This window comes from Pogoniulus pusillus, chromosome 3 (genome assembly GCF_015220805.1).
Source record: "Pogoniulus pusillus isolate bPogPus1 chromosome 3, bPogPus1.pri, whole genome shotgun sequence".
In the NCBI taxonomy this organism is placed as follows: domain Eukaryota; kingdom Metazoa; phylum Chordata; class Aves; order Piciformes; family Lybiidae; genus Pogoniulus; species Pogoniulus pusillus.
This window is the reverse complement of record NC_087266.1, coordinates 33,099,016-33,123,812: the sequence shown is the minus strand read 5'-3', so window position 1 is coordinate 33,123,812 and position 24,797 is coordinate 33,099,016. Positions and strand designations below refer to the sequence as shown.

Genomic DNA, 24,797 nt, shown 5'->3' with positions numbered 1-24,797 from the left:
TATGCTCAACTCTTTCCTGGTTCTGCAATTAGCTCGCAGCATGTTAGGCTGTGAGGCATCGTCCTCGCCATGGACTGAAAGGTGAAGGGCAGGAGTTCCTGGTTGACCAGAAAAATGCTTTACCATGTCGACAAAAAAAAACCCCAACAACAAAGCCTTGTCAACAAATGATAGAAGGTAAACGCAGGGAGGGGAAGATGCCAACATTTCCACAAATCGTCGGAACACAGGGTTGGCAGGGCCAGGAGAAGGGTGGCAAGTTAAGAGTTTTTTCCAAGGCTCCACCAGATACTGTACTTTCCCCATGTGACACGAGCACTTCGGTGTTGCACAAAAGGACAGCGTCCCTCCTTTTTCTCTTCCTTCAGTGAAACATGCAGGAGCTTAGCTCACCATCCTATGTCTACAGGGAAATAGCTTTGTGTTGAAACCACACCTCGAAGCAAGTAAATAGAAACTTGCCTCATCTGAAAGGGGGGAAGAAGAGACAATTGTCGCTCGCTCTCCTTTCCTTTCCTCTTTTTCTTCCTTCTCTGAACTATTTTTGTAACAGCATTTTCAGAGTGTATGGAGGAGATTTCACTGCAGCGCTGAAATTTATTACCAGCAGGTTTCGAGTACGAATTGCCTTCCGGACAAAAAATAATAAATTTGAATGACTGCCTTTAAAATGCTTTTGAAGATGAAAGGTAGAAGAGACGGTTATTTTAGAATGCCTACATTAGCAGCGCTCCTTTAAAAGACTATAAATAATACTAAAGCAGGAGAGGGGCCTCGGCAGGCCGCCGCACTTGTTGAAAAGCCTCTTCCACTTTACTGTGCGCACCAGACCGGGCGCCCCTGCCTGCACACCACAGCTCTGCCGGCACAGAGCCCTGCCTGCACACCACAGCTCTGCCGGCACAGAGCCCTGCCTGCACACCACAGCCCCAGCGGCGCGGAGCCCTGCCGGCACAGGGAGGCTCGCCTGCAGCGACTGGACGTTTACTCGGGGCGCTGGGCCGACAGCTAAACGCCGGGGACAGCCCGTCTGCCGGCTACAGCCCCTCCGGGACTCGGACCGGAACAGAGACTCGGACCAGAGCACTTCGCGCCACCTTCAACGCGCTCCCCGCGGCCGGGCACGCCGCGCCGGGGCAGAGCACAGCACAGCAGGCGCGCCGCGGGGAGGAGCCGTCCGAGCTCCCCGTAGGCAGGGCAGCCCCGCAAAGCCAGCCCCCTCGCCAGGCTGGGTGGGGTGTAGGGGGGGCTGGGGGTGGAGTAGGGTGAAATAGAGGCGGGCTTGTGTCACCGGGTAGATACTCGTGGCCAGGTACAGGCGGAGGCACTGACGACACCGGAGTGGATGCGGGCTGGGGCTGGGGCTCCTGGGGAGTGAGCGTCCGAGTAGCCACCGCCCGGCCGGAGCCGCCCGCGGGCCAGTCCCCCTACGCCAGGGCGGGCAACCCTTCCGCGCCGCACCCGCCGCACCCGCCACCGCTAGCCTGCCTCATGGCCACCAGGGTGCTGACCATGAGCGCCCGCCTGGGTCCTGTGCAGCAGCCCGAGGAGCCGGTGTTCGCACAGCTTAAACCCGTACTAGGGGCTAGGGAGGCACCGATCTTTCCCGGGGACGACCTGAAGCAACAGCAGCAGCCGCCGCCTCAGCAGCAGCAGCAGCACCCGGCCGGCGGAGGAGGAGGAGGCGGCACGACCTTGCCGGCGGAGGAGATGGTACAGGTAGGTGGCCACCACCCTCCTCACGGTCCACCGGACATCGCCCCTCTCCCGTGGCAGGACCGCCCGGGCGGCGAGCGGCAGCTGAGGAGCGGGCGGGCGGGACTGGGTGGGGCCGGGCTGCGGAGACTGGGCAGCGGATCCTGAGGTGCAGGGCTGAGCTGGCGAGGGGATGCGTTGTATGAGTGGGAGCGGCCCTCGGATTCTGTCCGCCTGTGCGGAGAGCTGTGGAGCGGGGAGAACTCCCGCCTTCCTGCTGGAGGAGCGCGGTGAGGCGGCCCGAGGCGCGGCTGAGCCTGCCGGGTCTGAAGCGGAGCGCGGGCTCCGGCGGCGGCTGACGGACTGTCCCGGAACGGCAGGGGGGGCGAGCAGGGCTGCCCCCGCGGGTGTGTTGAAAGCTACAGCTGCTGCCTTTGCACTTGCCCGGCGGCAGAATTAGAGCGGCCGCCTGTCCCGCTCGCCCACGCAGGGAGTCATGTTCGGGTTGGGGGGGGGGGATACACTACGCACTGGGCAAGGGGGGACTTCCCGGGACTTTCTGCCTGTCCCAGGAGGCTATTTGGGAGCGGATCCTCAGGGAAACAGCTGGAGGAGCTAAAAGCAGGGAAGCGCCGACCGCAGCCGGACTTCATCCCAAGGACGGTGTTCTTTGGAGAGGCGGATTCCCGCGCACGCTGGGCCGCAGTGCCTCGGGAAGGCACTGGCCCTCCCTCTGAGCGGAGGGGCCACCCGCCGCCTTAGCCCCCAGGGGTCGATGAGACCGGCGCTCCTGGACAGCCCCCGGTGCGGGGCATCGGTCTGTCCGGTGCTGCTGCGTTTCGATTGCGTCTTCTCTGAGGAATAACTCACTCTCGTCTTCAAAGCGAGCTGCCCTCGGCTCGTAAACAAGAGCTGGAAAAAGTAGCTTGGCATGTCGGGGCAGATCCAGATCAAAGGCAGCTCTGTTTGTTTGTGGTGTTTACCGGGGGTCTTTGAAGGAAGATCCTAAAATCCACTTTCGGGCAGAGTTTGCTGTTTGTCAGCTGCTTTCCCTTGCGGGGTGCTAAACGGGTCTGGTATGAGCGCTCTCTTGACAGGGCAGGGGGGAATGTAGCATTTGCCCACTGGAGAGTGCGTGATAAATGTTTTGCCGATGACTGTACCAGTAATGTATCGGGCTCCAGCCACCCACGGATTCCCTCGCACCATTACTCTAGGAGAATGCTTTTCCAGTAATTAAAGAGTTCTCCTAGAATCGAGGCATGGCTAGGGACGTGTTTATCACGCTATTAGCCAATGATACACTGCACAGGTTATTTTTCTGAGCATAGTCTCAGGGACACTACACCAAGGGTAGTCATAGATGACTACCAGGGGTAGTCTGACGCAGTCAGCCTATCTTCCTTTTATTTAATAGTATTTATAACTCTACACTTCAGTGTTCTATTTCTAATCAGATACTTTTTTTTAAGCATAAAAAATTCCGGGGGGCGGAAAAAAAAAACATATATTTTTAAAAAAATAATATATAAACACTATTTCAAGTATTAGCATTCAAATAGCCAGCTGAGGATGTGGCTTTTAGAGTTAGCATTTCAAAGAGAAGCGGGTGAAACAGATAGGCTGTCGCCCTGCTCGAGCAGTGAATTCCAGAGCAGGAGATCTGCAGATTAGGCACAGTGCCTGTCATTTCTACGCCTTGCACTGTCTTGTAGACATAAAAAATGAAAAGTTTGTTGTACACGGAAACATCAGATCGATCTTAGTGCCTGCTGTGCGTGAACAGCTTGTGCCATGACTTTATCTCCTTGTCCTTGATGATGTTGATTAGCACACTGATTATAAAAGACAGGTTTTCATTAGCGTGAACGTTTATAACTTCCTCAGTAGGTAGCTTGTGGCTGGCTGAACAGTATTGCCTTTTATTTGCAAAGCCTCGTGCAATGTGCATGCCGTCATCTTTCTTAATTGGTAACAAATCATGTGGATTATGGTCTATTTTGTTTTTGTAGACAAGATGTGAAATGGAGAAATACCTGACACCTCAGCTCCCGCCCGTTCCCGTCATCCCTGAACATAAGAAGTACAGAAGAGACAGTGCCTCAGTTGTAGACCAGTTTTTCACTGACAGCGAAGGGTTGCCTTACAGCATCAACATGAACGTCTTCCTCCCCGACATTAGCCATCTGAGAACTGGCCTGTACAAATCCCAGCGACCCTGTGTAACCCACATCAAAACAGAGCCAGTCACCATCTTCAGTCACCAGAGTGAAACTACTGCCCCTGCCCCAACTCAGGCCCTCCCCGAATTTACCAGCATCTTCAGCTCCCACCAAACTCCTGATGTGAACAACATTTTCATCAAGCAGGAGCTTCCTACACCAGATGTTCATCTTTCTGTCACACCCCAACAAGGCCAGTTATATCAGCTCTTGAGCTCGCCGGATTTAGATATGCCCAACACTACTACTCAGGCAGCTGTAATGGACCCCCTTAACAATGTATCCATGCCATCAGCCATGGCGGGCCTTAACACCCTCTCCTCGGCTGTTCCACAGACTGCAATGAAACAGTTCCAGGGCATCCCCTCTTGCACCTACACCATGCCGAACCAGTTTCTGCAGCAGCAGGCCACTTACTTTCCTCCTTCCCCGCCAAGTTCTGAGCCTGGAAGTCCAGACAGACAAGCAGAGATGCTACAGAATTTAACCCCTCCTCCATCATATGCTGCAACTATAGCTTCCAAGCTGGCAATTCACAATCCGAATTTACCGGCAACTCTGCCTATAACCCCCCAGAACATGCAACCAGTCAGATACAACAGGAGAAGTAACCCAGATTTGGAGAAAAGACGTATCCACTACTGTGACTATCCTGGTAAGTTATCTGTGCCAGAAAATCCCAGCTCTTGCAATAAAAGTTTTTAAAATGTGAATAATCACGGATGGAGGCCTAAGTGGTTTTCTTTAGTTGTAGTCTAAATCTAGGAAGAACAAAGTAACTCTTTGTCAAAGCAGAATTTATCTTCCTAACGGTTTTATTTTGCGTGGCACACATTCACATTCTTTACATAATGCGTATCCTTTTCTTCATGTCGTTTGTAACTCTCTTAAACACCTGAGCTGTATTTGCCATGTTCTAAACCCTGGCGTCCACAGGAGAAAAAAGCAAAAACCAATGGCCTTCTCCAAGTGAGTAAGCCAGTGTGACTGCACAGCTCCTGCTCTCAATTTCCCACTGCTGATGGTGGAGCAGAGCCTCGATTTGTCTGATGTAGTGCAGCTCAGTTTGAATCTGCTGGAGCCAAAAATGTCATTTCAGCTCCTTATAACCAAGGCCCTAGCTGTATCTTTCCTGTTATGAACAGGGGATTCAGCTGCCTGCATAAATCCATTAAAGCCAACTCCGAAAATTGTCCAGGTGGATTCCCTTCCAGCCTCTCCTTCCATATGCGGAAGGGGAAGAGGGACCTTACTGTTAATGATGCCTCCACATAGGATGTGATCCCAGATACAAGATGCTCATAGCCGTCCAAATGCAGGAGGAATTGCCACTTGCATTGCGCTCCCCCATTACTACAGAGCTATCAGTGGTCTGTCACCCCTTTGGTTGCTGTATGATAGTGGAAGAGTTGTGCTGGGTCCTGGGTGTCATTGACAGAGTCTGGCTTGATCAAATTCTCTAGGAAATATTAAAAAAAATAAGTGTCCCTCTGAATTATGCCTTATTTAGCAGGTGTTGCTGTACATATCATAGCAGCTGCGAGTCTATACCACGTTAGAAGATAGTAAGTCTTTGAGGCAAATAGGAGCTGTGTAAAGTAACATATTCCTAGGAGCTTTCTATTTCAGATTTTGCTCCTAACAAATGATGGTGCCAGAAGGTAGTAAACGTTAAGTGTTTCCAGATAGCACACTGAGTGAAGAAATGTAAATGTAGCGTGGAGCGTTCACTGTTCTCCCTACTGAAGTACCTCTCCCCATTTTTGTTTTGTTTCATTGTAGGCTGCACAAAAGTTTATACAAAGTCTTCTCACTTAAAAGCACACCTGAGAACTCACACAGGTATGTACTCTCACCCTCTCACTGTGTCTTGTTCACTGATGGCTTACATGTTTTGAGAGAAAGCAAGTATGCTTCTCCCTCTTTTCTATAGAGTAGTGTGTTTCCAGGATGGCAGTTAGGAAAAGTTTAAGATTTGGTCAATGAAAGAAAAATTGCATTTTATTCTTAATGCAGTTTTGGTAAGACTTTTGTAATAAAGACCTCAAAAGAGCTAAGGATAAAACATGAAAACTTTCCTTTTCAATCTAAAATGCTATAAGGTGTTAAAAATACGAGATTTTCCCCCTAGAATAATGAATTAAGCAGAGTAAGCATTCAAGATTTATCTAAACAGAATTTTCTGGTTTTCTCTTTGACCTGTTAGAATTATTTAATCCTAGAATTTTTCAGAAACATGATGAAAACTCCTAAGATGCCTCCATTTGCTTTGTCCTCAAAATTAAGTCTGTTGTGGTTTTCGCCTTTTGTTTTTTAAAGACGTAGTTTATTTCTTTTCTCAGTGAAAGACATTAAAACAGAGGAAACCGAAAGTGTCAGTGCATCAGAGTTTTTGTATCTTGATCAAATTCTACCTGCAGTCACAGAGAAAATCCCCATTCACAAGGCTGCGTGGAGTGGACCCGGGGACACTGTTGTTTGTACGTGGGTGCGGGAGCAATGCATGCAGCAGGCAGCATCTGGGAGGTGGAACCATTCTAGATCCTCGTTCTAAGCGTTCACTTGCTAAGGCAGAGCGAAGGAGAAGAGAGGACAGGGAGAAAAATGTACCTTGGCCAACAGCGTTCCTGAAACCATTTAGGACAGTTCTTTGCTGGAATCTTAGCACAGAACTACTCATGCTAAATTGGTGAAAAGCACATGACTTATTTTGTAAAGAAATAAATGAAAGGGCTGTGACTCTTGTTTTTAAACCCGAGTATGAACCCCAGCTCTTTTACATGTGGAACTCCACTCAGAGCAAAACATGAGTCACAGTTGAAGCAACTCACTTACTGAGGCAGGCTGTTGGCGCTACGACTGTGCTGTTCAGTTACTGGAGTTGTCACCTAAGTTTAAACCAAAAGTAAAAACAACACAGCTATGATCTACCAAAATCTCTATGGAAACAAGGCCTTCTATTCAGCAGCTATTTTGAATGGATCGTTAGATTACTGCAAAAGAACTGAGTATCTCCAGGCTAAATGTTGTTATGGAAATTTTGGTTTGATAAAGAAAGAGTTATCTGTTTTGCAGTCACCACAGAAAAAAGAAAAACGACTGTACAAAGGTCATTGCTTTACATTAGTAATAGACTAAACAAGAGCATTGTTAAAAAAATATATTTTTATATATATATATATAATCATTAGCAGTAAGTTTAGTAAGAAAGGAATATTGTAATGAGGCTGTAAATCTGAATGTCACTGAGTATAATCCCATTGCTCTTTAATAAATAATCTGTAAATTTAAGAGTGTGCAATTTCCACTTAGGCACTTTAGCCAGCAACCGAATATCGGTTTTAAATATCTTGCTTGCTATTATACAGTAACTAGGAAGAGAGATAAAAGCAAATCTTTAGTCTAAAAAAAAAATGAACATTACATAGTCAGCATTTGAAAAGTACACCTGTGCTTTTTAAAATCAATTTATATCTTTTTTTTTTTTTTATACCTCGAGTAGTAATGACTAGGGTTTATAAAGTTAGTACTTGCGTGCATAGAAGTAAATACCACTTCGTTAATACATATCATTTAGGGCCATTAATGTTTACTGTTGCCTTCACTTTTTTACTTATAGATATTTGACCTTAGAAATGTGGATAAATGTGCAAAGGTCAGAGGAGCTGATGTATTCATGGAAACAAGAATGTTGTTTTAGATAAAAATCTAGTGAACTTAAGCAGGTCTGTAATACAAAGGGTCTTCAGGGGAGGTGAATGAAGGGATAAACCGTCCAAAGCATGCATTACATGCAAGAATGTGAGTCCCTATCCTGTTACCTGCATTATTTCAGAGTTTACATTAGTTCAACTCTCTTGAATATTCACTTAACACTTGAAGATTTCCAGCCCCGATTCTGATCTCTACCTTAAACATATGGTTGAAATGTGTGTTAGGAGCGAGATCTCTGACTTAACCAAATGCCGTAAATTGATGAAATGCTAAAGTAAACGGGCACAAACTCAGGGAAATCGCTCAACTTGCGCAGCTCCCCCAGGAATGCAGGGGAATCTCGCTATTGGTCTCCAAAGAAAAGAGCTTGATGCCGAGGGCAAAATTGGGGCGTGTGCCTCTGAGCGTCCCATCCCCCAGAACTATGAATTCATACAGCACTATTAAGCTTTGATTTTTTTAATTTTATTTTTTTAAAGGACTTTAGTGAAGCTTTACCTTCAAAGTCTAAAGCAAGTGTCACGTAATCCATTTTAATAAAGTTGTGTGTGATATTCTTTCAAATCCCTTCAGGGATAGCAGACCTGTTTATCTGGCTAAACCTGTTCTTTAGTAATCATGGACCACTGAAGTTGTTTTCTCCTTATTCTTAGTTTCTTAACAATACCTTTTAAAATTGGCTGCAGTCTCTCTCTCATCCCAACCAGTACCCGCCCTTCTCAGAAATCTGTCATCTTAAAATAAAAGAGCCTGCAGCAAAGTTTGTCTGCCATTAAAAGTCAAGACAGACCTTATGGTTCTCCTTTTGTATTGGAAAATCTCAGCCTTTTCACAGTATTTATTTAGCAGCCTTTCTTTTCTGAAAGGCTTTGACTGGTTTTAAATGTTCTTTTGAGAACAAACCTAAGGGAAATGTTATTTTTGATAGGTGGAATGTAGTCCATAGTCTTTTTTTTCGTTTGTTTTTTGCAATTCAGTTAGTCGAACACACTGTTAAATTTTATAATTTACATTTCATTAAAACTGTAGGAAATGGGCAGGAGGAACAGCCCTTACATTTCTCTTCTTAGGTGTTCCCAAGGTGTTTACCCTACATCAAGTCAGGCGATATAAGCCGGTATGGTTATTCTGGTTTAATGCAATTACACTGCACTCTTGCTGTTGATTAGGAATCCGGTATTCACGTAAAGAGCTGAGCAAGTTAAGTATTTGTACCACTCACTGAAGCAGACACATGTTTTTCTTTCTCTAGGTAACATGTTAGTGTTTGTAAATTATGGACTAAATTTTAGTTGTTGTTAAACTGGTAATGCCTAAATTGAACACAGATAGAGATTCAGATGCTATAAAGATAACAGGGTCTTTTGAATCCACCTCTGTGCAGTTCTGGAGCAGATGTACATTTTAATACTTTATTCAGTGCAGTATCTTCTCCGATACTTGTTGGCCCTGAAACAGGTAAAATGGTATTCCGTATGCTAAAGTGCCTGTTGGAATATCTCTCAAAACAGATTGGATTTTTTTACATTTTGATGCCGAGATCTTCTTTTAAAATAAGTTTAACTATTGGTCTTGGAACAAGTTTTGTTTCATAACTGGCATTGCGCAACTGTGATATATAATGGGGGAGGGGGTTATATGTTTGTTATAGGCTGTCCAGCTGTAAAACCGCCTTAAGACTCTGTCCTTATACCTATATATCCAACTCAAAAAACATGCCATATGTCAGTGAAAAGAAGTTTCTTGCATATTGTGGGTAAACCTCATTTGTTTCCTTCTCTGGCATCAAGTATATGTGCATTTATCAGGTAATCCTTTAGAAACAGCAGCCCTGTGACTTCTGTTAGATTTCTTTGTATGTTGAAGATTTGGGCTGTGGAAGTTGAGCCTTTGATATGCAGGCATCTGAAATGCCCTACCTGTACTCTACCTCTCATGCTGCAGAAGAGCTGTTGGCTCCAGGGTGGGGTGGAGTTTTGAACATATCAAGGCACACACATTGAGGACATTTTCCAGCTGCATGTTGGTTTTCAGTATACGGAGTCTTTGTACAGGCATGTTCTCTGGTCACATGATGAGCTTGCCATTAATAGTTTCTAGCATTAAGTGCAGAAGTATTTCATCTCTATCTATAGATCTAGCTTGTATTTGGTGATGGGAAGTGGAAGCCGAGATAACTCAAGAGAAATGGCATTTCTCTAAATGAGATGCACTCAAAATACTTCCACCGTCCCGAGTTATTTCAAATGTTTATGTAGGCATGGGACAGCTGCTGACTTGTGCTATTCCTCAAGGTGGTAAAACATTTTATTTTATTTTAGATCTCTGCCTCAGTAGATCCAGAATTAGGCTCTGGTGGTCATCAGCATTAGAACCAGTTGCGTGTGATAGATTTTAGCAGTCTGTGGGACTTGGCACTCTGAGTTTACCGTAGCTGTGTACAGATGCTTGTTAAAGCTGGTACCAAATAGCACTGCCAGAAAATTAGGGACACCCATTGTTCAGAAGGGAAGAGAAATGGTAGTTGGACTCCTGCTGGAAAAATAGCACTTTGCAAAGTCATATATTGGCTTAAATCACCCTGGTGCTTGGGTAAGGGATTTCACTCATGGTGTCCAAGTGGGGAATGGAGACCCTGAAAGACTCTGCCTTGCTCATGGTTTCAGCTTTCTGTGTATGTAGCAAACCTCATCCTGGAAAAATCTTTGCATCATGAAAATAGCTATTAAGTAATATTTCTGTTCATATTCTGCTGCTTTAACCTGTTAGATGAGTCAATTGCAGAGATTATACTTACGGAGGTGTCAGTATATGACATCATTGATAAAGACAATAAGCAAAAATGGAGAAGAGTTAAATAAAACTGTTGACAAAGTGCATTAAAGTGCAGTGTTGCTAGACTCTGCTGGAGAATATGTTGGTATCTTTTATTTATGAATTCTGCTAAATCCATTAGTTGCCTGTGTGAGAAATGGAAGTACATTATTTTCCTGTGCAAACCACAATTTAAGGGAAAATAATGTGGTTTTTTTTTTTTTTTCCCCAAACACTTTGTGAGTGATTACAGACCTTGGGATTAATTGATCTCTAGTCATAACCTAATTCTTTATCTGTAGTCATAACCTAAAGGAGGTATGTTTGAATGTCTTGCTTAAAAGAGGGTGAAATCTCTGCAATGTAAACTTAAAATTTAATTAAATGTTACTGGTCATTCATATCAGTGTCCTGCACACCGTTTGTAAGAATCAGGACTTAAATTCCAAGGCGTCAGGTGAAGGGTACTTCTTTTCGATTTTAGATACTGACAAGAAAAGCCTCGTATTTTCTTTTTGATTAAAAGCCTAGAAAGTCCCTCTAAGCATGAAAGCTTAAAAAAACTGTTGTTTTTGTCAATTGCTCCCTGAGAGGATTAAACTTCAGTTCCAGGATATTTGATTCCCGATAAGGAAACTGTTGACCTGAGAGACTGGCTTTAAATATAGTTCATTTTGAGACTGCCCTACATAGGCTAATATAGGTCCAAGATTCACAGCAATTGCCAGTGATTAAAACTTTCCATTATTTGATTAGACATTCCTTTATGTAATTAATTTCTGAAACTGACTGGAACGATTGACTCCTGGTTCCAGGGTAGTGTGTTGTTTGTTGTTTGTTAGATGACCTGCACCTCCCATTGGTGAAAGATTAGAAACATTTAAGCAATGTCCTAGTTTAGTCTGAGTATCTTGGTAGCAACATTCCTGTCTTGTCAGGCTGCATTATTTATATTCAGTGATCTCTAACAACTCTGATTAAGGACATATTAAAACCTTTGATTTTGGCAAGTGTACAGTGCTTTGCTTTGAGTTGAAATAACTTTAATGTATTGCATTCAGTTGTAATTTTTTTGTGTGCGTGTGCATACAGTACATGGAATCTGGAAGTCTACAGTACGTGTTTAATAAATTCCATTTTAAGAGCAGCTCTTATCTGACTGTACAAGAGCCAGTGTTATTGATGTGGGAGCTAAAGAGCTGTTCTTGCACCACAGGCATAGATGAGGAAATGTGTTCTTCAGCACAGGACATGTAGACACAGCCTTGCACCCCAGATGGCATGGATTTTTTATAAACCTACTTAAAAAAATTCCTTTCCTCTTTGTTTGCATATCTCCTTAAAGAGAGACCACCTCTGTTAAGACAAGAGTGTTACACCACAAAGAAAATAAACCATTGCACAGGCCAGTCAAGATTCGCCAGTAATCCTTGAGCTGTGTAAGGAAATGCTTGGCAAAATAAGAGTGCTTCAAGCACTGGTGGGAGCTCTGAGAAGCTAATTCCTTTGTAGTCAGAAACTGAATGCTGCACAACTCTTGGCCATCCTTATTGCCTACCACTCAGTTCTGGTTTTCTCTCTTCATGCTTTTATTAGAGAGAACAAGTACTGTTTGGCTGATCATCGGTCATCAGGCAGGACATACAACAGCTCTTTGCTATAGGATTCCTTAAAATGCTTTTTCATTGTAAAGTAATTTTTGATGGACACACTCCTACTATACGAGGCAGAGACTATCACATGTTATAATGTGCAGCATATGTTGTGCTTTCGTCTCACTGTTGGGCTAGGTTTCAAGTACTACATTATCACTCACAAGATAAACTGGATGTACTGTGTCTGCTGTCAGCCCTCTGATCCATCTCCATTTTGAAAAACTGGGAATTTCAGTGCACTAAAGAGCTTTTAAACACTTGAGAAGGTTTTGGACATTTTCTCTATGAAAACCACAAACTTGTATTAAAAAAAGGCAAAACCCCAACCAACAAGCTGCTTTTAACGATGACTACAGCACTTAGTCAATGGCTGGAGGAAGGTCTAATTTTAAGTAAAGGTTGGGAACTAAAAACTTCTTTTGAATGAGTACAGACATAACACTCAAGCAACTACTTTCAGTTCCAGTCAGCTTGGAAGAGACCAGGGTTTAAAACTGTGATGCTGGGAACTAGAGGAAAGCTATTAGAAGCAAACTAAAATAGAGGGGAAGAAAACATTTCATATTTCACTTGTTCTTATTTCTTCTAAGTATTTGAGACTACAGCATGTGATGAAACTAAGAGAACTCATATTAAGGCATGAAAAATACAAAGGTTTGCGCACCAGAAAGCTTGGAGACAACACAATTCTCTGTAATTACCTGTTTTCAAGCTGGACATAATGTAGGTTATGTACATAACATGCAATTATGGTGCAGAAACTTCGTCTTTGTCTACTACCTTTTTATCTTGCCTAGCTGAATTATTTTTTTAAGGACAAACAATTCTACTGGAAGCAATTCCATCATAAACAGAAGTAATATTAAAATGGTGGAAAGAAGGAGGGTGAGGGTGGAAAGAAGGAAGGTGAGGGTGTCTTTATGCTTTTAAACCCTTATGAACTGTAATTAGATGTCGTCTTTCAGGAGTCTTTATTATGCATGCTGCTTTTTCTTCCTCAAGGAAATGCCAAACTTGCCGCTCGGACAGAAAATCTCTGATAGGAAATAGGAGAAGTTGCAGGCGTTGGCTGGTGTAATACCTGCATTTGGATTTCTGCATACCAATAGAGTTACCTAACTTTAGTTTTGAAAATCTGGCGCTTGCTCTTCGCAGCTTTATATTTAAAGAAAGCCATCCTAGGAGTGAATTGCAGAAATAAAGCCACACAAGTCTTTGGTGAAGTAAGGAAGCTTATTTTCTTGTTAATGGGCAAATTTGTCACTGATGGAGGTTTTCAGTAACGTGCTTTTCCAAACAGAAAGATATTTGTGAACAGAGACTGCATTTTGAATATAGAGTGTCTTCAAAATGACCGTTGCCTTCTCGCACTGTACCTTAGCCAAACAAATGTGACCATGATGGTCTCTGCCCGTGGCTGTAATTACTGTTAGGAAAATATATGTGCATTCTGACATGACTAAAACTCAGGAAAACAAATTAAAAGGAGACGAGTTAACAGAGTGTGCCTCACCGGTCCAGGCCGTTCTCTTGCGGTGTCACGAGGATCTTGAACCTGGGGATCTACCTTCGGATAATGTATCTGTTGAAGCGACTAGTTAGGTTAGCACATTACATGTGGATAGCCAGAGATCTTCTTGACATTCTTGCAATTTCCCAGCACTATAATTTTATTTTATTTTAACAGATAAGACACATTGCTATCAAACTAAGTCTCCTTTCGGGCCAAACTTCTTATCTCTTGATAGGTACTTTCTGTAAAAGAGCTTCCAAACTAAACATTAGGGCTTAAAATTTTTGTGCTCAAGTCTGTTTCTCGTGCTCCACAAATGGAGAATGGATGCATATTAACAGCTGGAGGACTTAAAAATATACTTTGTGATGTATAAGCCCAGCAAAATATTTTAAATCAGTGAGCCTGGAAGGAGGTTATGCAGAAATCCAATTAAACTTATGAAATCTCTATCATGTTGAAGTATAATTTAAAGGAAAGCAGTTCTGTTTCCCAGAAGTGCTGTGTATAATATTTCTGGCTTGGGAAGAAAGGATTGGAGTGTGCTATTTGGCTGGAAATCGGTACCAGCTTCCTCCATGGTGTTTTAGTTGAACAGTGTTGACATTCTAACAAATCCCGTGGAAGCTCCCCTGAAGTGGAGGAGTTAGCTGTTTTCTTACTTTTACAGTGAAATATCTGTTTGATACTGCGATCATGTTCCAGTAACTGAGCTGTGCCGCCTTCATATTTGATGACCAGTGGCATTCTTGGTTTAACACTATAGAAGCCCTAAATTGCTGGAGGAAAATCAAATATTTCTGAAACTTTACAGCTACTGTATTTCTCACAATCATTAAAGTAAGCAAATCTTACATTACTGTGTAGCCAATGAAAACAGTGGATAAAGGGTTCAGTGTCCCTTGTTGTGTATACCTGCTTTTTTCAAAAAATAAATCTCCAGCCCCAGATTTCTTGGTGCTTTTAAGTCTGTCTAGGAGAGGAGTAGGATCACTTCAGAAAATCTGTAACATGAGGCTCTTTTCCCCTTGCCACGAGGTCTTAAACCAAATTCTTATTTCTGCTAAATGACAAAAAATGTGTATTTAGGTTGAGAGAGAGAAAATACTACCAGCTAGTTGTCTTTCTGCTTTCTTTAAAGCAGTGGAAATAATCTCCACCTTCTTTTTCTTGCCCCTCTTCCTCCTTGACCAAAAGGAAAACATTTGAAATTGATTCAGTTCTTAAATAGAACTTTCCAACGGAAACTAGCATTACAAACATAGATATTCAGGATTTTACCCCTAGGATTTATTCAAAATAATCCAGACCTCTACACGGGTGCTAAAAATACATTTTCCAGTTCTCACTGTTGGCCAAAGCAGGGGTTAAAAGCAGCATTCTGGCTTTAATTTCCAGTACATAAAAGTAACACTGTTAAAACAATCTGTGTAAGGCACTGGCTCATTCCCCTGCACGCATCTCCTGAGTGCTGCTCGGTTTAGCTCAGGTCTGCAGAAGTCCTTGGCTGACAAGGAGGAGCAGTGCTGTTCTGAATGGCATTGCCTGTTTTTTCCTGTGGGCAATGCTGTTGCCCAGGAGGATTTGTGGCTATGGCAGATGGTGAGGTGAGTGTGATAGTGGGATACGTTTCTACATAGTGTCACTGGGAAATTAGCCCCCCCCTGGAGTTTAATGGAAGGAGATCTGACAGTTGGACTCAGCATTGACTTGGAAGCTGCAGACCCATCAAGAGAACAGAATTCACCAATGCCCTGGCTCGGTATGACTGTTCCTATCACCTGCTGATGCTACAGCAGTTTTGTTTGGGCTCAGACGGGGTCAGGTATCACCTACACAGGACAACTTTGAAATTGCGTTTTTGGTACAGTGTAGTCCAACATGCAGTAAGGTTGTTCGTAATGCCTTCTTGATGCCAGCATTGGAAACCATGGTTTTAATCTGGTCCCCGTACCAGTCCAGTCTGAGTATTCCTAGGCACTTGTTCCACTAGTGCTTTCTCCTCTCTTTGTCATCCCTCTCCTTCCTCATATAGTTCTGCAAAGTGGGTAAGCAAGCATTTGCCTGACTCTGCATATGCTCTCACTGTGAAGTTAGAGTGAGACGATGACAAAACTGTGAGTTTAGTACCTAGTGTAATATGGCAGTTTTAAGTGAAGGCTTTTAAAGAAGAGTTTGAAGCCAATACAGGAGAAAATGAAAAAGAAAGGAAGGAAAAAAGCCCAAACTCAACAACAAAAAGTAAATACAGGGGCTGTCAGTTGAGGTGCTTTGAACATGTGCGTGCTCATTTTAACACAGAGTGGTCACAGAAGATCTCCCTGATTCCGTGCCTATGGATCAGCAACACAGCCTTATACAAACTTCGTAAATAACCCAGTTTGAATGCATTGAGGATGATGTGGATAGTGCAAAAGATCCCTTGCTAAATAGAGGCCTTTACTGTAGTTCTATCTTGAAGATCAAATGTGTTGTCCCAACTGGCTTCTCTGATGCTAGAAAAGATTTACATACTGGGTTTAAATGAAGTCTGTATTTTAATCTACAGTATATATTACATGGAGCAACAGAGTCCTGTATGATTTATGGTCTTCAGTGAGCATCAGACAGAGCAATTTCAGCTATGACAGAAATTTGTAATGATTTGTGTTCTGATTGCTGTCCACCAAATAACTTTGAATGCTGTGAGAGGTGATGCGAAGCTATGAGTTTGTTTTCCTTAAGAGATTATATGTTTCCACTGCAATTTCAGTGTCTCCCAGACACTGTTTATGCAAAGAGGTGGTTGGTTGGTAGGGTGGCTAGTTTTTCTTGTAGAGATCTTCTTCTGCTTGTGTCCGTGCTGCGAACAGGAAGACGTGTGCCCATTATAAGCAAAAGACTGATTCTGCTCAGCAATAGACAGAAGGTTGCTAGTTTGTGGATCTAGCAGTAGAAACTCCCAGACAAAATCAATTTCTTAATTTCACCTGACTAATAGATTAGCATCTTTGAAGTAATGTTTTGGAGTTTTCAAATGGCACTCTCTGCATAACTGGTGCAGAACAAACAGTCTGGTTGCAGGATACCAGCTTCTGACTTTGTGTGCTCATGTGATGGTAAAACAGGGAAAAGCAAGAGTCACTCTACAGTGCGGTAGGACTGAGTCTATGTGCATAAAGTTCTGAGGCCAATGGAGACAGAGAAGAGTTGTAGGATGTGTTGGAGGGGACTTGTTGCAGAGCACAGCCTTGTTCTGATTCTGCTCCATATGAAACTACTGCTGAGTGTTTTGATAATTTGTTTTCTTTCTTTTCTTGCCGAATGGGTCCAATTAATATGAAGGGTATCGATAGCAATCTAGTCTCCCAACTGAAAGATATTTTTATCAACCAATATCAAGCAGTAGCCTATGAATAGGCAATCTTAGCCTCTTTATTTATGTGGTGCTTGATTGTGTGATGGCATCATGTCCATTCTATTTTCTGAGCAGGTGTATGTGCATGCGTAGAGTTCTGGTTTCACACAGAAGTCATTGCTTTGTGGCTTCATTATTTCTCCCATTTCCACAAACACCTACAAATTAGAGGCACGCTTAAAATACTCTCCTTACAGTTCTACAATGGATGAATGGAATTATTTTAGTTGCCCAGTCGGAGTGTTCAAGGCTATCTGGGTACTTGGAAGTTGTATTCAGAGCTGCTGTAACACAGCAAGTTTTCAGACTCTGTGCCCCCATTACATCAATAGACAGCAAGCATTTGCCACCTCTAAAATACGACTGTTGGAGCACCTGATTATAGACATTTACTTCTGACAATGGGTGCTTCTTGGTGCTTTCTCCTATATGTAGTTGATACAAACAAGGATACCACAAGTTTTGATTGCCCCTGGTTTTAGACAATGCTATCCTCATTGTGTTTGTAACACACAGTGCCCCTTTCTTCACGTATCAGAAGCTCTCAAATAGATCTGTGCACTACAAAGAATCTTCATAGAAATCTCCCTTCCTGTTTCAGACCTCTTAAAAAAAGCTCTGCATCACTTTAATGTATCAATTTTTAAAAGATGCAAGCTAAATAACAAACTAGGCCAGACTGTCACGTGAGATGGCCTTTTTTCCTACTCCCATCCATACCGAGAGGAGTGTAAGGGAGCATATTTCTATCTCATGCAGTCTTTTTACCTCCGTGCATTTCTGTACTGCAGCTGTCTCCAACTTGTGCGTTTGAAAGTTTCTTACATTTTGCTGAGATATTAATACATCATAGATTGCAAAGTAAAATTTGCTGAAAAAATCAAACAGGCTGTTATTTTGGGGACTGTTGAACAGAGCAGTGATGAATTAGGAAATGTTGACTCCTGTTTTGTCTTTTATTTCTCCTTTAAATTGAAAAGCGTAGCCATACAGTGTGATTTTGCATCAGATTTCTCCCCAGGAGTGACCGTCTCGTTTCTCTGCGTTGTCTTTCAGGTGAGAAGCCGTACAAGTGCACGTGGGAAGGCTGCGACTGGAGGTTCGCTCGCTCAGATGAATTAACGCGCCACTACAGGAAGCACACGGGGGCGAAGCCCTTCCAGTGCGCTGTCTGCAACCGCAGCTTCTCACGGTCCGATCACCTGGCTCTCCACATGAAGAGGCATCAGAACTAAAAGCTGGACTTGTCTTTGATGCTGTTTTGTATCTATGCAATTTCCTATTGACTCTCAGTGTACAACTAAAATTAGTTTAATTTTTGAGTATGGGTTATCCGTTTAAAGGAGATCTCAAAAGAAACTGGAAATGTATATTTTGTATATTTATGCAGAAAAAGGGAAGACACTGTATAACAATACCAGAGTGTTCAGTCATTTGTTTGCTCTCATGATGTATATGGCTTTAGTCAGCAGGTTTCATCTCTTTACAAGTATTACATCTTGACACATTGCAGCTTCATACTCTTTTTCTTTCTCTTGCGGTGTTTTGACCAAAGCACTGTCATTATTGTGACAATGTTTAGTAAATTAATTAATGAGAGGCTGCAGATGAATGAACTCAGTGGAACAGCCACAAATTGTAACCTGTCAGGTTTTTACTGGACATACTTAGTACTTGTGGGGTTGTTTTGTTTTGTTTTTTTTTTTAATGTTAAGTCATTCTGTGGAGATAAAGTACATAGAAAAATTCATGAACAGCCATAGAACAAAACATTTTGTTCTGTATGTTGCATGTTTGCTATGACAAAGATTTTGTAAATATGCAAATCAGCTTTTTAGGTTTAATACGGATGTTTTCTAAGAATTGTCTGAAAAAAAAGCAGTTGTTTTACATGTGATAACACGGCACATTTACAAAAAAAAGTTGTTTAAATACCTCTCAAAATGGTACCAACTTAGCTTCATTTTCCATAAGAGAAATGAGCTAAGCATTCAGATGTTTTGTACCTGTTAACTCACATGGTGTGCACTGAATATTCAAAGCAGGATTTTGTTTTCAAATTGCTTAAAAGGGCAAAAAAAAAATGTAGAACGAGCTGTAAAGTCAATGTCGGAAGCCTCGGTAACAGGGATAGTTACAGTGAACACAGAATGTTAAACCTCTTACTATAAGCTAAACTTAGTATCACTTTAAAAAAGAAGGATTTGGGATGCAGTTTTTATATACAGACACGTTAAGCTGGTTCAGCACCAGGATGATCTAGTTTCATGTGGATGTGGCATGTAATTTACTGGAATGTAAAGGATACAGTAATTTTGTTTAGAATTACAGTGCAGTTTAGTTAATCCACTGTTCAGATTGACACAGGGGAAAATTTAATGCTGACAAAGGTAGCTGAAACTCCACTGTAGTCAGTGAAGTGGTGCCCTTTTATGCGAACATTGACTTTGATCCACCGTGTTCCGCCTTGAAATAGTAGATGAAGGGCCAAAGATGAGGTTAGACCGTGTAGGATTTGGCCAGACAACGGGAGAAAACCAAACAAGCCTAATAAGTGTCTGGACTTCACAAGCCGTAACATTAAGCTGTCAACCAAAGGCTAGAATAGACAATCAAAATACCAAAAAAAAGGGTCTTGCAGGAAAACCTAGCTTTGTTAAAACTGTTGTTTGTCTTTATTTATTTGTGGTATACAATAGACTCTTTTTTTTCCCCCTCTTTTTTTTTAAGACAATTTTACATATACTTGATAAATTATAGTTTTGTTTGTTATAGTTAGATATGTTGCTCTTAATGTAAATAGTTGACAAACGATGTAAATAATTTTGTAAGGCTTCAAATGTTTATACGTGAAAGACACCTGCATAAAATGGTTGCTGTTTTGCTTCTTTTGCCTCCCCCTCACCTTATTTTTGTATTGTGGTATTTCCTATGCAAATGACGGAGCAAACAGCTGTATAGTTGTAGAATGTTTTGAGAGAGAATGAAATGGTTTATATATAAAGACTTTTTTTTTCCTTTTGCAAAATAAAACAAAGTGCCTAATGTGTGTGTGTGTGTGTGTGTGTGTGTGCGCGTGTGCTCTCTGTAGCTCCTGACAATGGGTGTTCTGTGTTTTGGGAGCTGGAAATCATAACAATATTAAGCTAAGAATGTCTGTTCCTCATAGCAGGGATTGTCTCTTTGGAAAGTACCTGGCATCCTGCATCCTTCTGTGTGGAAAATCATAAATGTGAAGGGATAAGGGTGCTTTTCTGCCGTCCGAACCTTGAAGTGCACAGTAGTCTGAAAATGGTTGTGATTGTCCTTCCACAACAGTATGATTGTAGATTGGAGGTAGCTGTTGGGTGTGTAGAATTACACAAATTCTTTCCCACTTTCAGAATGGGTAAAGCCTATTCACACTCATCTACAGTGTTGCCCAGAATAAATTTTTTTTCTCCAAAAGTTTTTTTTCGTGGCCTAGAATGCCAGGAAAGTCCCATAGCAGTGCTGTGCAGCAGTGGCTCATTTTTGGTATTTTTTTCCCCTGGGGAGATGGGAGTGTGGTTCCTTTGGACAAATTTGAGTGGATGTGTATATTCAAATCTGGGGTTTAAACTTCTTGCCCTTTCACAGAATCACAGAATGATAGGGGTTGGAAAGGACCTCTGGAGATACCTAGTGTACTGAGCTTTTTGAAAGAAATTCATCTTGAAACCCGTATAAGAGTTTAACACCAAATTATAAGCATCCAATTAATTGCCAATTTATTAAAAAATCAATTGTTATCTTAACTCTAGATCCTAAATCCTTTCTGGAATGTTCTTTCCTTGCAAGCTGCCTTTGATTCTTGTTTTTTCAATTGATTTTCCTCAACTAGAATCATCGAGTCAACCAGGTTGGAAGGGATCTTCAAGCTCATCCAGTCCCATCTATCACCCATCCCTGTCCAACCAACTAGAGCATGGCACTAAGTGCCCCATCCAGTCTCCTCTTGAACACCTCCAGGGATGGCGACTGATCTCTCCCACATGTCAGTTGACCTCTCCTTTTAAAAAACATACAGGATAACACTATAGTTAGTAAAGACCTGGGTAATCACAAAAAAAAAAAAAAAAAAAAAAAAAAAAAACAAAAGAAGCTGGCAGTGAGCTGGACAATAATTTGCCTGCTGTCCTGGTGAAAAAAAAAAAACGCTACCAAAGCTTATTTTGCTGAGTGCAGGTTAGAGCAAATAGCAGGCAGTATGGAGCATTCAGAACCACCAGACCTCCCCATTTAGCTCAGCCTGCTGCTAAAGGGGTTGGGCCAGTGGTGGCTTTGGTAGCTCTTTCTAGTCTACCACAGTGGACTTGCTCTCATCCTGTGTTTTGTCTTAAGTCTGTAGATGGAAGCATCGCTGGCTTCTGCATTTCCCATGGCTTTTCACAACAAAAGCCTGCTGATTGTATGGTTTCGGCCTCCAACATTGCCTCATACTTGTTTTAGATGTTTCTATTGCTCAGCTACTTGGTTGCATAAACCAGCTTAATGGTTTCATATTAATCTTGAATGAAAGGCCATAATTAGGCCCATCTATTTCAGCAGCGTTTAACGTAATGCAAACAGAGTCAGGCACAGCAAACCCGTGGACCAGAATGCATTACAAAAGCAGAGGTAGAAGTGCTTTTTTTCATTGTCAAAGGATACATCTACAACACATAACATTAATCCAGGAGTTCAGCAGCATGGCTGAGTGAAAAACCTGCGAGAAAGAGCTGTGTCGCCACGGCCCCTCTTCAGTTCACTTAAAGCAGTGGGAGCAGAATCCCTCAAGGTACTGAGGCCATCCTCAAGTTCAACTGTCCAATTATCTTCCAGCACTCAAATTATCATCGCATGCAAAGAGGAAAACTCAGGTGGACCAACTGGCTTTTCTAGTGGCCACATGAACACCTAGTCCTCCTCTTAACTGCGTACCCAGTTCCTTCCTGTGGTTTTCAATGTGAGTTTAGGGCCTGATACTCCATAGAAGTGCCTCTGTGCCTACATGGGAACCTTCTGGCCTTTGGTTTACAGAATCCTTGCACAGATCATTGTTTTAATCTGCTTGGTATTGTGCCACAAGACTGCTATGCTCTACAGCTACAATGGTGATGTGGCCGTTGACCTGCATGAAAGAGAGTCCAGCTCAACAACTGACTATTAGCTGAAAGAATGTGGCAAGTTACTCATGTGCTGAATTAATGCATCCTGGCACTTCAAGTATATTAGGACAGAGCGAATTTATTGGCCCCTGTAAGTAGCAGAAACAGCCTGATGGGTATGCTTTTAATAAAGTGACTGACATACTTTTGTTGCATTACTTAATTCCTTTTCTCCAGTACTAACCATTAGGCTGTTGCTGTCATATGCTGTGTTTCTAGCACCCTCAAAAACGCTGCTTGTTTGGGATTTGGGATTTGAGCTGACACAGCCTGCCGAAGAAGCTCATGGCAGATGAAGCATCATCCGGTCTGTCTATAGCGCACAAAGGCCCATCTATGGCAAATGAAGAGTGCTGTGGTTCCTGAGATCCCTTTGATGTTGCTATTGTGCTTTTGAAAGAGTCACTGTTTGTATGGAAATGTCTATGCAGACACATATTGGCGCACGTGCCTCTACACTTCCAGTCTTCAGTTCAGTTCTGAATCCGGGCAGATACTTTCTCTTGACAGCATCTCGTAGCAGCAAGCTCCACAGGATAGCTCAGGAGTGGGTGAGGGAGAAGAAAATGGGTGTTCCTGTGCTTCTACATGAGATTTCCAAAGAGCTGGGGAAATATACAGGTCTGTTTGCCCTGCTTTGTGTACTACACTGAGGAATAATAGGGGAAAATATTTCTGTTTCCAAGGAGTAGGCTATTTCTTTATTTTGAAGTGTTGTAAATTAGACAAAGAGAGCTCCACAGAGAATGAAGGGCATGTTGCAGAAACAAAATGAATTCACACTAAAAAAGAGGGTAACTCTTCAGCTAGGCAAGTTACAAATGTGAGTTATTTCTCCAGCAGAGTGATTGGCATTGGAATGGGCTGCCCAGGGGGAGGTGGTGGAGTCGCCATCCCTGGAGGTGTTCAAAGTTGAGTCGAGTCATCATGGGTGAGAATTAAGAGGAAGGCCAACAAGACTGATATCCTTGTTGGAGTCTGTTATAGACCACCCAAACAGGAAGAAGAGGTTGATTTATTACTCTTTAAACAACTGGAGGCTGCCTCAAGATCACCTGCCCTTGTTCTGGTGGGTGACTTTAACCTACCAGACATCTGCTGGGACTTAAACACTGCAGAGAAGCAGCAGTCTAGAAGGTTTCTGCAATGTGTGGAAGACAACTTCTTATCCCAGCTGTTACGTGAGCCTTCCAGGGGGGCAGCCCTGCTTGACCTGCTGCTCACAAATAGAGAGGGCCTGGTAGGGGATGTGGTGGTTGGAGGCTGCCTGGGTTCCAGTGGCCATGAAATTATAGAGTTTTCAATATATGGAGAAACCAGGAGGGGCATCAACAGAACCTCCACACTGAACTTCCGAAGGGCAGACTTCAGCCTATTTAAGGAGCTAATTCAGAAAGTTCCTTGGGAAAAAGCCCTTGAAAACAAAGGGGTCCAGGAAGGTTGGACCTACTTCAAGAAAGAACTCCTGAAGGTACAGGAGCAGCTGTGCCATTGAGCTGGAAGATGAGCCGATGAGGGAGGCAGCCAGACTGGATGGGCAAGGAGCTGCTGAAGGAATTAAAGATAAAAAAGAGAGTGTATCACCTTTAGAAAAGAGGGGAGGTGTCCCAGGAAGAGTTCAAGGAAGTCTCTAGGTCTTGTAGAGGAAAAGTTAGAGAGGCAAAAGCCCACTTGGAGCTCAGGCTGCCACTGCTGCCAAGGAAAATAAAAAATGCTTCAGTAAATATATGAATGGCAAGAGAAGGGCCAAGGACAACCTCCAGTCTGTGTTAGATAGAGAGGGGAATATAGTGACAAATGATGAGGAAAAGGCAGAGGTGTTTAACACCTTCTTTGCCTCAGTCTTCACTAGTGGGACAGGTTGTCTCCAGGACAGCTGGACTCCTGAAGTGGTGGATGGAGTCAGGGACCAGTACAGTCCCCCTCTAATCCATGAGGAAGCAGTAAGGGACCTGCTGCGTCATTTGGATCCTCACAAGTCCATGGGAGCAGATGGGATCCACCCTAGGGTGCTGAGAGAGCTGGCAGCTGAGCTGGCCAAGCCACTCTCCATCATTTATCATCAGTCCTGGCTCACTGGAGAGGTCCCTGAAGACTGGAAGCTGCCAATGTGATACCCATTCACAAGAAGGATCGTAAGGAGGAGCCAAAAAACTACAGACCTGTGAGCCTGGCCTCAGTCCCAGGCAAGGTGATGGAACATCTTGAGTGCCATCACAAAGCACCTACAGGATGGCCAAGGGATCAGGCCCAGCCAGCATGTGTTTAGGAAGGGCAGGTCCTGTCTCACCAACTTGATCTCCTTTTATGATCAGGTTACCTGCCTGGTGAATGTGGGGCAGGCTGTGGATGTAGTCTACTTGGACTTCAGCAAAGCCTTTGACACTGTCTGCCACAAGAAGCTCCTAGCCAAGCTGGCAGCTCATGGCTTGGACAGATTCACTCTGTGCTGGATCAAGAATTGGCTGGATGGCAGAGCCCAGAGAGTGGTGGTGAATGGTGCCACATCCAGTTGGCAGCTGTCACTAGTGGTGTTCCCCAAGGATCAGTGCGGGGCCCAGTCCTGTTCAATATCTTTATTGATGATCTGGACAAGGGGATTGAGTCCAGCATCAGTAA

General features: G+C 43.1%; 1 protein-coding gene across 2 annotated transcripts; it reads left to right on the top strand.

Moving 5' to 3' along the window:
• The first annotated feature begins 909 nt into the window (after positions 1 to 909).
• On the top strand, positions 910 to 20,055 carry KLF5 (KLF transcription factor 5). Of its 2 annotated transcripts, none has more exons than XM_064174102.1 (4): positions 910 to 1,719; positions 3,708 to 4,572; positions 5,700 to 5,759; positions 18,067 to 20,055. In XM_064174102.1, exons 1-4 carry the CDS (start codon positions 1,492 to 1,494, stop codon positions 18,243 to 18,245), a joined length of 1,332 nt encoding a protein of 443 aa, XP_064030172.1. In that variant the 5' UTR covers positions 910 to 1,491; the 3' UTR covers positions 18,246 to 20,055. The 2 variants fall into 2 exon arrangements, with proteins under 2 accessions (XP_064030172.1, XP_064030181.1); XM_064174111.1 differs by having other exon boundaries at positions 1,624 to 1,719; positions 3,713 to 4,572.
• The last annotated feature ends 4,742 nt before the right edge of the window (positions 20,056 to 24,797 follow it).